The sequence below is a fragment of the Daldinia childiae genome (assembly GCF_008694065.1).
Source record: "Daldinia childiae strain JS-1345 chromosome Unknown Scaffold13, whole genome shotgun sequence".
NCBI classification, from domain to species: domain Eukaryota; kingdom Fungi; phylum Ascomycota; class Sordariomycetes; order Xylariales; family Hypoxylaceae; genus Daldinia; species Daldinia childiae.
In genome coordinates, this window is record NW_022984654.1 from 392,047 (window position 1) to 407,488 (window position 15,442).

The following is a 15,442-nucleotide window of genomic DNA, read 5'->3' on the forward strand; positions in this document are numbered from 1 at the left end:
ATCGCATATTAGTTCTGTCCATGGTATATTCCAGACTGAGCAGATTAAAGCACTCACCGACACAGGGCGAGTGGTACCAACTTACTTTCAGGCCCACGACTGTCCATTCTGTTTTGAATGGGCCGCATCACTCAGATCTACGACCCATGCAGAAGACAAGTCTGTAGTTATAACAGATGGAAAACTGCTGGTAGCAAGGGCACAGTTTATGAAACACGTTGCTATTCACCAGGAACAGCTTGCGGTCTCTGTCGTGTCACCTCCTCGTAGATTGGCTTTTCGTACTATAAGACAGACAATAGGCGAGAGCTCGACTACTCATACTGCTCAAACTACTGCCACTGCTTCAACCGCGCCTACCGGAAGCACAATGAGTGAAAACTCAGCCAGGCCAGATAAGGAGACAGCTCCTGTAGTTAGCATGCCACGAGCAGATAACCGGAGCACGACCAGGAGAAGTGGAGGCGGAAGTAGGGGTGTAGGGGATGAACCCTAAGCATGTTTGAGCTGGGAACCATCTCAATATCCTCTTTGTGTGGGAAACGAATATGAAGTATAGGTAATTATAGCTTGGGTAATAATAATTCATACATGTATGGTGACAATTGTGTAGAATGTAGGCATATGAAATGTCGAACTGTATTGCCTTTTGTACTGAATAAGGGCAATTAGGAGTGTGTTGAATATAATAGTAAAGCACCATAAACCAAAATCAATTCAAAAACTCCTCAGCTATAAAATGACTTCTAAATGGTAGCAATTATATATTTAACTAAGATGTCCCTTTGCCAAATTCTCTTCGCTGATCGGAGGACGTCGAACTTCGGAGTTACCATAATTAGGTAGCGTGCAGGTAGGTGCCTATTCTTGAATTGGCACCGTAACCGGTAACTTGGGGTTAAGTATATCCGGGGACGTGGGGGGGATAATCGGCCCCTGCCCCGCTCCTCTGTGGGGTTATCTTAGACACCGTGGTCGTGCCGAAGTTGGCCGATGCATGTACCTAACATGTATATAATTTCAAAGTTTACCTAGGTACTTTATGTAAGTCTAAGCTTCAATGTCACGATCTGAAGCCGCGTCGACCGAGAAAGGCAAGAATATTAGTAACCCGATAATCGAAGCTTACACACCCAATTGCACAGAAAAGGTCATCCGGGTCCTCCGAGTTCCCGACCGCGGTAGTAACCGTAAAACTCGGGAGACACAAGACCCAAACTGACGATTTTCACTTACTTACTCTTACTCACACCACTTTACCCCTTGTAGGTAGTGAGACCAACATATGCATTACGCTGAGTATGAAAGCGGGAAAAGTATACCCGCCGTCTCGAATGTAAGTGGTTTACCTAGGTTTATCATATCCGGGTATGAATGCTATTATGACATCATCTAACATTTCTGACGGCCTTGACTTTTCTATCTCATATCCACTTATATCCACCTATACCCACCTTATTCCTACCAGACATATTCTTGTTCGAGAATATATAAGAGTCCAGATAATCTGGGTAGTGTCTCTACTTCTCCTCTGACCCCATCCCATTATTCAGAGCTTCTCGGTCTCTTGTTTTCATACATATTATTCCGATATACTAGCACCCACCCCCTGAAAATATCTAACATATTCCACCGTAAACATGCCTCAGCCAATCCCCAAGTCGGACAGCTTAATCGACCTCTTCAGTCTGAAGGGCAAGGTCATCGTTATTACCGGTGCCTCCGGCCCTCGAGGAATGGGCATTGAGGCCGCTCGTGGTTGCGCTGAGATGGGCGCTGAACTTGCTATCACATATTCCTCACGCAAGGAGGGAGCTGACAAGAATGTGGAGGAGTTAAGCAAGACCTATGGCGTCAAGGTCAAGGCTTACAAGTGTGACATAGCTGAGTTCGCCAATTGCGAGCAGCTCGTCCGTGACGTCGTGAAGGACTTCGGCCATATTGACGGCTTTATCGCCAATGCTGGTGCTACTGCTGATGGCGGCGTGATTGATGCCTCGAGAGAGGATTGGGACAAGGTCATTCAGGTCGACCTAAACGGTACGGCATACTGCGCTAAGGCAGTCGGTCCTCACTTCAAAAAACAGGGCCACGGCTCCTTCATCATCACCGCTTCCATGTCCGGCCACGTCGCCAACTTCCCGCAGGAGCAAACCTCCTATAACGTCGCCAAGGCCGGCTGCATCCACATGGCCCGGTCCCTGGCTAATGAATGGCGCGACTTCGCTCGGGTCAACTCCATCTCGCCCGGGTACATCGATACCGGCCTATCGGACTTCATCGAGAAGAAGACGCAGGACTTGTGGTACTCCATGGTTCCCATGGGCCGTCCCGGCCTGGCAAAGGAGTTGAAGGCGGCCTATGTGTACTTGATTAGCGACGCTAGCACGTACACGACCGGCGCTGATATTGTTATTGATGGCGGATACACTTGCCGATAAATATGGGAGAGTGTCATATTATAGATTGATACCTTGGGCATAGACATGGCGTCCGGAGTAGACCAATCATATCATATATTACCTTTTATAGAAAATAACAGGTATTAATTTCGTGAACCTCTTTTGAGTCTGTCCATATATACGTGTTTTTCTTGGTAATTAGATTTCTTTATATAAACCTGTAAATATTCTCTCTAATATTTTACGTAGATGAAGATGATGGGCGTTCCTATCAAAAGTGAAACATCGATAGAGGTCAGTTCTCAAGCAATCGCCGACAGAAACACCTGCTTTCTGATGGGTAACTGGTTCCAAATTTTCTAGTGAAAGCGATTCGAGGTAAACAGAAAAAGATAGAAAAGGTTAGAGTTAGGGTTGGTGAGACAGTTTGTCGCTATGCCAATGGGACAAGGCTACAGCGTCGAAGCACAGCTCACTGGAATGGATGTTATCGGCGGCCTACAATTCGAGATTACATCATCGGCTCCCGCAAAGTCTATACATTTATTCCTTAAGACGCTCGCTGGCAAGACAATCTTACTCAAATGCTTACCCCCATATACGATCCGCTCTGTTAAGAATTTGATATACAGTTTTGTAAGGGTTCCGGTTAATGAACAGCGGCTTATATCTGCGGGCAGAGAGTTATGCGGTATGTAGATAGGTACCCAACCTACCTAAGTTACTACCTAGAGCATTGGTGTTAATATCCATATAGACGGCTTGACACTTGCTAACTACCATATCGAACCGGTGAGTGATACTTATATACTAGCAGGGAAACCTGAAGCGTGAAAGCAAAATGAGGTTTAGAACTTTGAATCTAACTCCAGTGCCAGGAAGCCACTATTCATTTGTGTGTACGTCTTTTTGGCGGTGGTGTAAATTTAGACGACACGCCTATAGGTGATCATTCCATGGGCGTTGCGGCGGGAGGTAAGATCGAGCAGAGCATTGAAATGGACATCGAACCCGATTCCCGATGGCTCAAGCACATGACGATGACGATTCCGGTACAGATACTCAACAGCGCTAGCTTCCGATCTGTCACGGGGCGAAGCCCGCCACCCTCTCCTGTTACCGCAGCGACTTATGCTGCCCAGGGGCTCCCGTTTTTCGATCTACCCGAGGAACCTAGTGTTATTGTCGGGGACTTCGACGCGGTCAAAAGCGTCAACGAAGTAGACCGATCACGCGGCATCGCTATGGCTAGCGATGAATCGATACATCCGTACCTCATCAGCCTCGGCCATTGTGGGGGGCACATCACGATCCCGAACCGTCATATTCTTGAAGTACAGGACCCAAACGCCTTGATAAATCCGGCCGGTCCACTTCGTCCTACTCGTACCGTCGCCGATCTTAAACGCGAACTAGATGGTGAGATTCGCGTTTCGGGGTATGATGAGATGTATTGAATGAATGGATGAGCCACTTGTTATCTGGACATGGAGAATGCTCCCGTAATATACAAGCTTCGTAGCGGTGATGTTGCCTATTATTAATATAAAGGCTAAAATCTATTGTGCTACCTCGGCGCCAGCCCTATGGAACGCTTACGGATTTAGCATCGATTTAAATTAGTTACACGACGTTATCGCCGAGAATATCGGTGATTGGGATACCCCTGATCAAATCGATGCCGCACCCCCTTGCCCCCACAGAAAGGCGTCAAAAAAGGTGGCGCACCCACTACCAACGCATATAAAAGTATTATATTTCAAAAAGTTATTCTATACCCAAACCTACCTTTAAAAATAAAAATAAATTATTATAATAAAATTAAGCTATTAAATATAATCAGATGATTTTTTTATTACTTATATTAACCTAAGTTGGTACGTAATTATAAGTTATATTATTATTGTAAAAATATTAAATATTAATATAAAACTACTTTTATTTAAAGGCTTATTTCCTAATCTTAGACTAAATAAAAAATATAGTAAAATAGGCCATTATCAGGGCTATCGAATAGTATATTCTATAATTAATCTAGTCTTAAATTGGCTGAATTATAGCCGTTAGAAGTTAGAGTGTTTTTGGTATATTTTGGTAGGAAGCGCCACCTTTTTTGACGCCCTTCTGCCCCATTTTAACATTGGAGAGAGCTTCAGGTCTTCTATGTACACTACCTAAAGGTTTAAAAATTCATACTTGGGGGTTGGATTTCGTCATCGTGATAATCGGCCTATTTAGCCAAGAAATGGGTATCTCTGATTTACATGTTCTAGTTTTAGTTTCGGTGAAAGATATTGAGCTTTACATAGTTACTAGAAAATACAACCCCCACTCCTGACGTTTATCTTATCCGACCCTGGCTTCAGCCCTTGTCTTCAGGTCTCGGCGGAGATACATGTGCTTTTGCGAAGGACCTAAAATCCCAATCGGCTCTTCCCGCTAGTCCGGGCTACCACCTGTGTCGTAATCTACGAGTCGACATATCTTGTCCTTACAAGACTCCGTTTACCTTCAATTGGCTGAATCCGTGCCAATTGACGGTTATGGTTCACCGGTGGTCTTGGGAAAATCCTGGGCTCACGTGAGAGCTGGCTCTTTGATGAAACCCTCATTTCCAACGTTGTCCTTCACCTGGTTCTCTACCGCCATGTGCAGCTCGCTTGCTTACCTGCTTAATAATTTCGGGTCGTAAGTTATCAGCAGGCTGGGGGTTTGGGATGCAGCTCAGCTTGCTGGGGAGCATGCAAAGTGATAGGCCCGAATCAAGGGTCTGGGAAGCTCGATAATGGTAAAGAGTAACATTTTCTTTAATTGTTAAATAGTTATATACATACCTGGGTATATATTCTATATTATTTCCTTTCTTGTTACTCTCCTCTACTCTACCACACGTTATGGATACGATAGTTGTGGACTCGCCATCAAATATTTAAGAGTAACATGAGATAACGAGGAGATAGCTTATCTCTAGCTCCAGGCACGGTTGATAGTTGATAAGACAAGACTGACGTAAAACAAGACTAATTCCTAGTCCGCACCACAAGAGGCGATTCCGGTGGAGCTGAACGGGTTTTTCGATCTTAAACATATCGCCACAGTCCGATCCGATATACGTTCCTCGAGACTCAATCAATTCATCCGGCTTCTTTCTGGACCGGGCCGGATACTTAGGTATTATTAATTCGGCCTTGTGTCTGCGATCCTACCGAAATCCGCCGTTTCTTATTGCTCGATGGTAGACGACATTACGAATATGTCCGACTCAAATATTAAGGCGCAGGATGGGGTGGCCGAGACCGCGACGGACCCGACGTTTGCCGCAGATGAGAAGAAACTTTTGCGCAAGCTTGATTTACACATAATACCTCTTGTTATGCTCCTTTGTAAGTAATATAACTAATGCTTTTATTAAACCTTTCACCGGTGTGTCTGTTTAAGTTATTGTTATTTGTTATTATAAAATTCGTAGCAACTAACGTCAGATTGTGCAGACACATTTAGTTTCTTGGACCGGTATATACTCCGCCAATCATTCATCCAGCTTAGGGATTGGCTTCTAACTGGCTCTAGTGTGAACATTGGTAATGCACGTCTTTACGGTTTAGAGACAGATCTTGGGCTGGTAGGGAATCAGTTCCAAGTAGCTGTCTCTATCTTCTTCGTCACGTGTTAGTCATCCTTTTTTTTAAGTAAAAGTTATAATATCTTAAGATATAGAGGTGTTTTAGTCCGTTTAGATCTAACTGTTCAAGGCTCGCAGACCTATTCTTTGAAGTGCCTTCAAACTTAGTACTAAAACCCTTGACGCCTTCTCGATATATCGCTTTCATCGCTTTCGGCTGGGGAATTATTGCAACGTGTACGGGGTTTGTTCATAGTTATGGAGCACTCATTGCCGTGCGTGTAATCCTTGGTGTTGTCGAGGCTGGACTCTTCCCGGGGCTAAACGTTTATCTAACGTTCTTCTATACGAAGCAAGAACTTGCTCTTCGTGTCGGTTACCTCTTCGTTAGCGCCGCTATTGCAGGTGCTTTGGGCGGATTATTAGCTTATGGCATTGGCCAGATGGATGGAATTTCTGGGTATAAGGGGTGGAGATGGATATTTATCATCGAAGGTCTCCCGAGTATCGTCCTAGGTGTCATTGCCTTCTTTTTCCTCCCCAACGATATCGATCATGCCTACTTCTTGACCCCCGAGGAGAAGAAATTAGCGAATGAGCGACACTTCCGCCACTACGGGTCCACCGAGAGCGCGCAAAAGTTTAGCAAAACCGACATGTTAGCTGCATTTAAGGATTGGAAGGTTTGGATGTTCTGTCTCGGCCAATTCGGCGTAGACACTTTACTTTATGGTAAGCTTTTCGGTCTTGAAATTTATAACTTTTATAGACATGATTCTAACATACTTAATTTAGGCTACTCTACGTTCTTGCCAACGATTATCCGTGGTTTAGGACAGTGGTCGACTGCAGAGATCCAGTTGCTCACTATTCCGTGCTATTTCGTTGGCGCTATGACTTATATGGGAATCGCATTTTTATCGGATCGAATGCAGATGCGCGGCCTCTTCACTGTGGCTTTTGGTGTTGTTAGCGTTGTTGGATATGGTGTGCTGCTCTCGAACTCATCGGCTGGCGTCCATTATTTTGGGTATGTCTGGTTACTGATTCGGTTTTTGGAGATATAACTAACAATCTTTAAGTTGTTTCCTAGTCGCTACTGGACTTTATGTCACAGTTGGTTTACCACTGGCTTGGGTAAGTTTTTAGTGTTGATTCGGATTATATTTCGGATAGTTAACAACTTGAATCTACCTAGCTACCGAGTAATACGCCGCGATATGGCAAGCGCACGACAGCCAATGGCATGCAACTCACTTCAGGTAATGCTGCTGGCATCATGTCATCATTTATCTAGTAAGTCTAATAACCTATAACATGTTAACGTTAGTTACTCAGTGTTTAACAATTCCCTAGTCCTAGTGCTGATGGACCACGTTACATTGTGGGAAATGCCGTCTCTCTATCTTTGGTAGGTATGGCAGCTTGTCTTTTCGGGTTCTTGTGGTATTGGTTCGATAGAGAGAACAAGAAACGTGCCGAGGGACCTCTTGCGCCAGCACATGAGAACTTATCTGAAGATGAACTTGCCGAACTTGGTGATGAAAGTCCGAGATATAAGTATACTATTTAAGATAGCTTAACTGATATATAATTTAATTGACTGAATTTGAAGTTGAAATATTATTCATCTTATTGCTGGTTCCATATCATAAGATAAACGCTAATGAATGCAACTAGTCGCGAAAGGCATAAAATTATTAATAATTCAAACTCTATTCAAATTGATTTACGTTTACATGCAACAACCTGCATAGCTTAGAGTATTGAAGTGTTTGAAGTGGCTAGCACAAAGTTTGTTACAGATATAAGAGGTAAGCACTGACCACCTCACACTTGCTTTCGGATCCACCCCACTTTTCGCGATTAGAAGGCGCGTCAAGCTTTCAGTTAATTGATTTAGGGCGCGTCAGTTTCGCATTTCTCGTGACATCACCCACTATAATCTTTCTTACTACTTCATCTTCTTCCACACATAACAAAATACCCATATACCTTCAATTCTTTTTAGTCTTCAATTCCCACAACCACTCATAACAGGCTGCTTCAAAAATATCTTAATCATGGGTATTAAAGGCCTATTCCCCATCATCAAAGATGAGGCTCCTGCCGCCATTAAAGAGGGTGACATTAAAAGTCAATTTGGTCGCAAAGTTGCTATAGTGAGTACTTCTAAAGACAAAGGATCTAGTTGTTGACATGCTAATCTTATAACAACAGGATGCGTATGTGTAACTTCATTTTTATTCTAATACGGGAAGTAGAAACTAATTCACAACCAGTTCCATGAGCATCTACAGCTTCCTGATCGCAGTCCGCTCCGACGGTCAGCAACTGACGAACGAATCGGGCGATACTACCTCCCATCTCATGGGCATGTTTTATCGAACTCTACGAATGGTCGATAACGGCATCAAACCTCTCTATGTATTCGATGGCGCACCCCCCAAACTAAAGTCGGGTGAACTTGCTCGTCGTTTCCAGCGTAAGGCCGAGGCTAAAGAGGGACTCGAAGAGGCCAAGGAAACTGGTACAGCTGAAGATGTGGAAAAGTTCTCTCGCCGAACAGTCCGAGTCACCAAGGAGCACAATTCAGAATGCCAGCAGTTGTTGAAATTCATGGGTATACCTTACATTATTGCGCCAACTGAAGCCGAAGCACAGTGCGCTGCCCTTGCTAGAGCTGGAAAGGTTTTTGCAGCAGCCAGCGAGGATATGGACACGCTATGCTTTGATAGCCCAGTCTTGCTACGACACCTAACCTTCAGTGAGCAGAGAAAAGAGCCAATCCAGGAAATTCACGTTGATAAGGTCCTCGAGGGATTAAATATGGATCGCAAACAAGTCAGTCAAGCCTTTCCTTGGTTCGCATTCACATATTAGACAAAGTACTAATCGAAACAGTTCGTCGATTTCTGCATTTTACTTGGTTGTGACTATCTCGATCCTATTCCCAAAGTCGGGCCTAGCACTGCTTTGAAGCTAATACGCCAGTGCGGCACACTTGAGAAGGTGGTTGAATACATCAAGAGTGACTCGAAGTATACACTACCTGAAGATTGGCCCTTTGAGGATGCGCGAGCTTTGTTTTTTGAACCAGACGTTCGCAAGGCAGATGATCCCCTTTGTGATTTCAAATGGGATAAGCCAGATATTGAAGGACTAGTCAAGTTTCTAGTGACCGACAAGGGTTTTAACGAAGACAGGGTCCGCGCAGGTGGCGCACGGTTAGAAAAAGCCACCAAGAGTTCACAACAGGCCCGACTAGAGGGCTTTTTCAAGGTGATCCCTAAAACAGATGAGGAGAAAGCCGTACACAAGCGAAAACTCGAGGAGCAGAACGAAGCTAAAAAGAAGAAGCTGAAGGAAGAAAAGAAAGAGAAGGCCAAAGCCAAGGCGAAGCCTCGCGGTGGTGCGTAGTGATTTAGTCATCTTAGGACTATAATAAAGGCTCTATCTTCGGAGCTTGTCGGATCGACTATTTCGTGTTTATCATCTGGGTGGGGATTATGTTTAAAAACGGGCGTCGTTGGCTTTGCAGGCTTTGCAAAAAACCGGAGTTTACGGTAATGAGCGGGTTAGAGTTGATACCAACAGCTATGAAAATATTGGTGCTTCTAGAACTTGCTAATGAGGAACGTTAAGTACTACTAGTATTTTAATGAAGCTAGATGAATTGATCATTGCTCTCAATTGACTTGTCTTTGCGATTAAGGCAATCGGGTGAATTTGCTGTGGATCGCTAACCGATGTGGATTCCGTTCGGGTCCGGAAGGAAAAAGTGGCACCCCGGGATCTTACTCGATATTGCCTATGTGACTCGCTACTATTTAGATTCTCATGTAGGATAACCCTTGAACCGTCTGTCAAGTCTTTCCTATATGAACATTTCGAAGTTGATGGTGACTTTAACATAAAGTCAAGACACCACCTCAAAGTATTTGGCAGAGTATGTGGGGGTTGGTCAGATGCTTATAAGTCCATTATAGGTTATCATCCAGACGGAACAGTTTTCTGGAAACTCTGAAAAGGAGTAAGTTCAAAGACAAGGCTACATTGTACTAAACAATAAATTAGTTTATAGAAGTGAATTAATTTAACCACATAAACGACACTTCCAATGTGACTTGACGCAAACAGCAAGACTAACAATATGCTGACCCACCTACGCACAATTGTTGCATTTAATTGGCTGATGCTTCCGATTCAATTGTTCTAGTGCACGTTCATTTCTTCGTCGCGTCCATGCGCGGCTATTTCGCAAACGGCAAAGATGTCTGAGATAGCCTCATTCCAGTGCGATGGTCCTAGTTTAGCACTATGTTCAATACTATCGAAATCCGCTGCTTTGATTTCTGTACTTTTCAACCTGTTTTTTATATTATTAGATAGAGCATTTTATGTTTATTTACATAGGTTCAACTTACAGTTGTTGATAGATTCTATCTTCAGGTTTTCGTGGCTTTCTACACTGGCAAACTTATCGGAAAATCTACCCGGCCTTATACTATTTGTCAGACATGTCAAGCGGCTATTGGAATGTGAAGCCATTCTCTTAGTTATTCCTATTTCAGCAGGATTGCATGGAAACTTGCCCCCTACTTCCGACACTAATACGTTTGCCCCCCTTTTTCCCTTTGGTACAATTTCATTTACATTTTCATCCGGTATAATGTCATTGTAAATGGATCTCGTTCTATATTTAAGTTTACGGATTGTGCTGTTAGGGCACAGACTCTACGGGTTGGAACAAGGATGGATATAGACGAGCAGGATCTTTCCAATTGGCAGTGCCTCACAGTTCCTGATCAGCCCGCTGATTTAATTTCAACGCCTGAATTAGACAATGATCAAACATTATTTAATACCCCGTCCCTACCTTCAGACCATGCGATCATCTCAAGCATCGAAAAAGATGACACAAATGACTTGAGAGACGACTTGTCGAATACACACAATCATAGATTCGAATCAGATAAAATCGACAATAATTATCCATGCCAACAATTGGAGGCTGGTACTACGAGGTTAGATACGTCCTCTAGCGAGCTGGAGGCAAATCCTTACGAAGGCTGGGAAACAGCTCCGGATCTACCAATCACAAACACGCTTAGAGAGAGACCTATTATCGTAGAAATTCCCCAATCGACCCTGACCCAACCAAGATCTCTTTTCCAAGGTTATATTCCACCTGCCACCCCGCTTAAGGAACCAGACGCGTTGCCAATATTATTGGAAGCTATAAAGGATCAACAGCCTCTTGAAGACTACGTCGAGTTCGATCTGCATGATTTTTCCATATACCTCGACTCTGAGCTCTACCCTTATGAGCTGAGGTCTCTACAGCATCTCGCAACTCGCCAATTTTCTGACTACTTCTATTTTGATGGGGTCCTTGGATACGGTGAACAGCGTTTTTTTCTTAAGAAGATACCTTTCCGAGAACTCCCTATCGGAAATTATGGGAGCGAGGAACATACCGTGGGCGATCAAATCTGGATACGCTCGGAATATAATGAAAAGAGGAGCCGGGAAATTTACTACAAGTTGAGGGCCCCGTCAACCGAGTATATAAGGTTCCACGAGCCATTCCTCTGGATCGTCGACCTTGCCAAGCATGTGCTTGACTATTGCGACTATTTACAGGAGAGCGGCCGTAGGGCTGTTTTGTATGACTTTAAATCGGACTTCAGCATGTGGGCTCAACGAACCCATAGTAAATCGGCAGCGTTTAAACGATGGTATTCTGCCAACAGGAGTAGCGACTTTCGGGGAGCCCTAATTGCCAATATGGAATTTATCTGGAAAGAAGCCCATGGTTTAGATTCGAAAACCGTTTCGTGGCATAGATTTTGGGCTGAGATCAAAACGTTAGACCGGTATAAGCCGAATCTCGAGATAGGCCAAGCAATATCTGACGATAGTAATGTGATAGACCGCAGACCTTCGAAGCCGAGAAGAAACGGCCCAGTATCTCCGACAATTGTGACATCGTATGTCCATGATCTTTTCTCTCATATGACATTTGGGAACATGCTTAAGCAAGTAAGCCCATCGACTTCCATTGAGAGAAAGCGAGCAGCTTTCGTGGAGACCAGTCGTCCAAACGAGAAGACGAGTCCGCCTGCGGTCAAGCGGAACGCGGATGATCATGGCTCATTTATTGCTTCGATTCGACAGGGAGATGTCATATCTACCAGGCCAGATGACGAGAACACTAACACAAAATGGAAGCAACAAAAGTCGAAGCATTGCGAGGGAGAACATTTGTGGTTTGGTTTAGTGCAGAAAATCCACCGATTGCCTAAAGGGAGACGTTCTTTTGATGTAATCTGGTTGTATCAACCGATCGATACCCCCTGCGGGATCATGAAGTATCCCTGGAATAATGAGCTCTTCCTATCAAATAATTGCACGTGCCATCACGGCACAGCAAGGGTAAAAGCAGATCAGATTCTCTCCACGCACGGCGTCGAATGGTTTGGGAATCCCTCCACAACAGCGGAGTTCTTCGTTCGTCAGACCTATCTCTCTGATGATTGCCGATGGACTACCCTAAAGAGAGAACACCTTACGTGTGAGGAGGACAGGTTCCATGAAAAGACATCTTATAATATTGGAGATGCCGTCCTCGTTGAAACCGACCCGAAAGCACTGCAGCTGGAGACATTCATCGTAGAAGGATTCTTCGACGAGGGCAAGAAGCATTACGTTAGATTAAGAAGACTTCTCCGGAGGAGAGACGTCGACAAAGTTGCCTCCAACGCGCCCCCAAACGAACTCGTTTATACGAACCAACTAGTGGAGATTTCTTCTCGCAGAATCTTTCGACATTGTCTAGTCAGGGCATTCGGATTGGAAGAAAATGTACCTAGACCTTATGATTTTAATGGGACTGGAGACCTCTTTTTTATGACCCATCAAGAAATCGAGACTGAAGAGGGCCAATTGGCTTATGTCCCTCTCGATATGAACCTAGTGCACGGCCTACGGATGGGGTTCGACCCCTCCCAAGGGCATAGATCACAGAAGCTCCAAGGTCTTGATCTGTTCTGCGGCGGCGGGAATTTCGGACGCGGCCTGGAAGACGGCGGCGCCATCGAGATGCGGTGGGTTAACGATATCTGGAGTGAGGCTATTCATACATATATGGCGAATTGCAAGCTAGACACATGCACCCCCTTTTTAGGTTCTGTTGATGACCTTCTTTTTCAAGCACTCCAGGGTAACAATAGCAAAGTGCCTCAACCTGGAGATGTCCAGTTCATTTCAGCCGGCTCACCTTGTCCGGGCTTTTCTATATTAACCCCCGATAGGACCACGAATGACCAACGAAAAAACCAGTCGCTTGTTGCGTCTTTCGCATCCTATGTTGACTTGTACCGCCCATACTACGGAATCCTGGAGAATGTACCACAAATGGTAAATTCGAGACATTTCCGTGACACATGCGTCTTCTCCCAACTTGTGTGCGCACTTGTCGGCTTGAGGTATCAGGTCCAAGTTATGTTCCTAGACGCATGGTCATTTGGTGCATCGCAGTCTCGCAGCCGAGTATTTCTCGTCTTTAGCGCCCCTGGTTTCCGAATGCCTAAAGTCCCGACACCGTCACATTCGCATCCACCTGGTACGCGTCTAACAAAGCTTGGCGAGATGTCTTGCGGACGGCCCTTCGATAGTAGGATACTATTGTCGACCCCGTTTCGATACATGAGCGCTAGAGAGTCTACGGGGGATTTGCCTGATATTCGAGACGCAAAACCGGATTTCTGCGTCGGCTTTCCGGACCACCGGCTTTCCATTGGCTTGACACCTCGTATTAGAAAACAACTATCCTATATTCCGATCTACCCGTGGGGCATGAACTTCAGCAAAGCCTGGTATGGTCGACCTGATATTCCTCCCGTGCTGAGCGAGTTGGACCGCAATCACATGTTTCCTCCCATGCCTGCAGACAGGATAATGAGGCCATCTCGAGGCTGGGGTCGTATTAATCCAAACGGCTTATTTGGCACTATCGCTACAAGATGTCCACCGACGGACGCTCGCATGGGCACTATAAATCACTGGGAACAAGGCCGCCCGCTGACTACCCTGGAAATCAGACGCGCACAGGGGTTTCCCGATGACGACATGATTGTTGGACCGCCGGTGACTCAATGGCGTATTGTCGGCAACAGCGTCGCGCGGCAGGTATCAGTAGCTCTTGGCCTCGCCGTCCGAGAGGCCTGGTACGGGACCCTCTTCGATGAGCCGCATCTCCCGCAGACGGGAATAGCTTCAGTTATAGAAAGACCGGTGTCTATGACTGAGGATAAATCATTGCTCGACTTTGTCGCAGTCAAGGACAGCTTAGAGGTAGTCAGGGAAGCCGGGATAGACTCGCCGGGCTCCACTATACCCTCCGAAGATCTTCTTCTGGCGTCTGTTTCTATTGAGAACTCTCTCCCGCTAACCCCTATAACGACGGGGTCGGGTGAGGGCTCTGATAGTGAAGGAAGTAGTCATAAGAGACCGTCGCTGCCTGTTGAGATTATAGCTAAGAGACAACGGCTCTGCACTGACTATGGGGAGGTAGTTGAGAAATCTCTCGCAATTGGGTACTTAGAATAGTTAATGCGACCTAGTATCTTTATGTTTTGATTTATTCTTTCGAGAGGAATATTACGTTTATCACGTGTTTTAGAAAGCCGTGAAAGTTCAGATGGATATCACCCCTCCTTGAGAAAGCTTTCCCACAAGAGGCCATTATCGGTAGTAAAAGACAACATAGTTTTCGACGGGGGATCCGGGAAAGTTACTGGAAGTAGTCCGAGTAAGCTCTCCATGACAATTGATGTAGCTAGGGTAATTTCTCGAGTCCTAGGGTTCCGAATCGAATTGCTGAATATCTTCATAAAGCTGTACAACGAGTGCAACTGAATTGGTATAGATGTAAGTATTGTTGCGAGATTAGAATAATGGTCAAGATTCGATGTACGTTGGGGAATCAGGGAATAACTACCGACTTTAGGGCTAGGAGATAAGTAGCTATATACTAAATGAAACATGTTTACATCTGGCCGGGGGCTGTAATACACTTAAGTTTTTACAGTTGATTATTAACCGTCCGGATTGTAAGACTTTGCTGTGTAGACAGTACTGGAAAATGCTATGCAGCCTCGCAACACAATATATGGAAATGCCTATGTGCACATTGAGTGCAACGTACGTAAGTAGTTGGTAGGTTAGGTAGACTCAGCGGTCTCAACAAGCCAGTTAATTATTTGACCTGACTTGCACTGGCTTGACCTGACTTGGCCAGATATCAAATTTTTAGATATTTTAATGAGTCAAATATTTTTTTATTTTATTTGGCTAGTTGCCAGTTAAATCAAGGGTATATATGCCCATATATATATATATTTACATGATATGA

General features: G+C 44.8%; 4 protein-coding genes across 4 annotated transcripts; all 4 read left to right on the forward strand.

Annotated features, from left to right (window-relative positions):
• Window positions 1-1,640: 1,640 nt before the first annotated feature.
• On the forward strand, window positions 1,641-2,441 carry GL218_08547 (L-xylulose reductase; the record flags this gene model as incomplete). The annotated part of the gene is made up of 1 exon (XM_033585351.1): window positions 1,641-2,441. The coding sequence occupies one exon, from the start codon at window positions 1,641-1,643 to the stop codon at window positions 2,439-2,441; it is 801 nt and encodes a 266-aa protein (XP_033440433.1).
• Window positions 2,442-2,837: 396 nt separating this feature from the next.
• Window positions 2,838-3,859, forward strand: GL218_08548 (Polyubiquitin; the record flags this gene model as incomplete). Its single annotated transcript, XM_033585352.1, has 3 exons — window positions 2,838-3,093; window positions 3,160-3,194; window positions 3,281-3,859. The coding sequence occupies 3 exons, from the start codon at window positions 2,838-2,840 to the stop codon at window positions 3,857-3,859; spliced, it is 870 nt and encodes a 289-aa protein (XP_033440351.1).
• A 1,796-nt stretch (window positions 3,860-5,655) lies between these two features.
• Window positions 5,656-7,597, forward strand: GL218_08549 (uncharacterized protein; the record flags this gene model as incomplete). Its single annotated transcript, XM_033585353.1, has 8 exons — window positions 5,656-5,785; window positions 5,894-5,915; window positions 5,973-6,070; window positions 6,163-6,756; window positions 6,820-7,054; window positions 7,107-7,161; window positions 7,223-7,320; window positions 7,381-7,597. 8 exons carry the CDS (start codon window positions 5,656-5,658, stop codon window positions 7,595-7,597), a joined length of 1,449 nt encoding a protein of 482 aa, XP_033440350.1.
• Window positions 7,598-8,087: 490 nt separating this feature from the next.
• Window positions 8,088-14,637, forward strand: GL218_08550 (Flap endonuclease 1; the record flags this gene model as incomplete). The annotated part of the gene is made up of 5 exons (XM_033585354.1): window positions 8,088-8,186; window positions 8,245-8,249; window positions 8,307-8,868; window positions 8,929-9,436; window positions 11,057-14,637. 5 exons carry the CDS (start codon window positions 8,088-8,090, stop codon window positions 14,635-14,637), a joined length of 4,755 nt encoding a protein of 1,584 aa, XP_033440497.1.
• Between the last annotated feature and the right edge of the window lie 805 nt (window positions 14,638-15,442).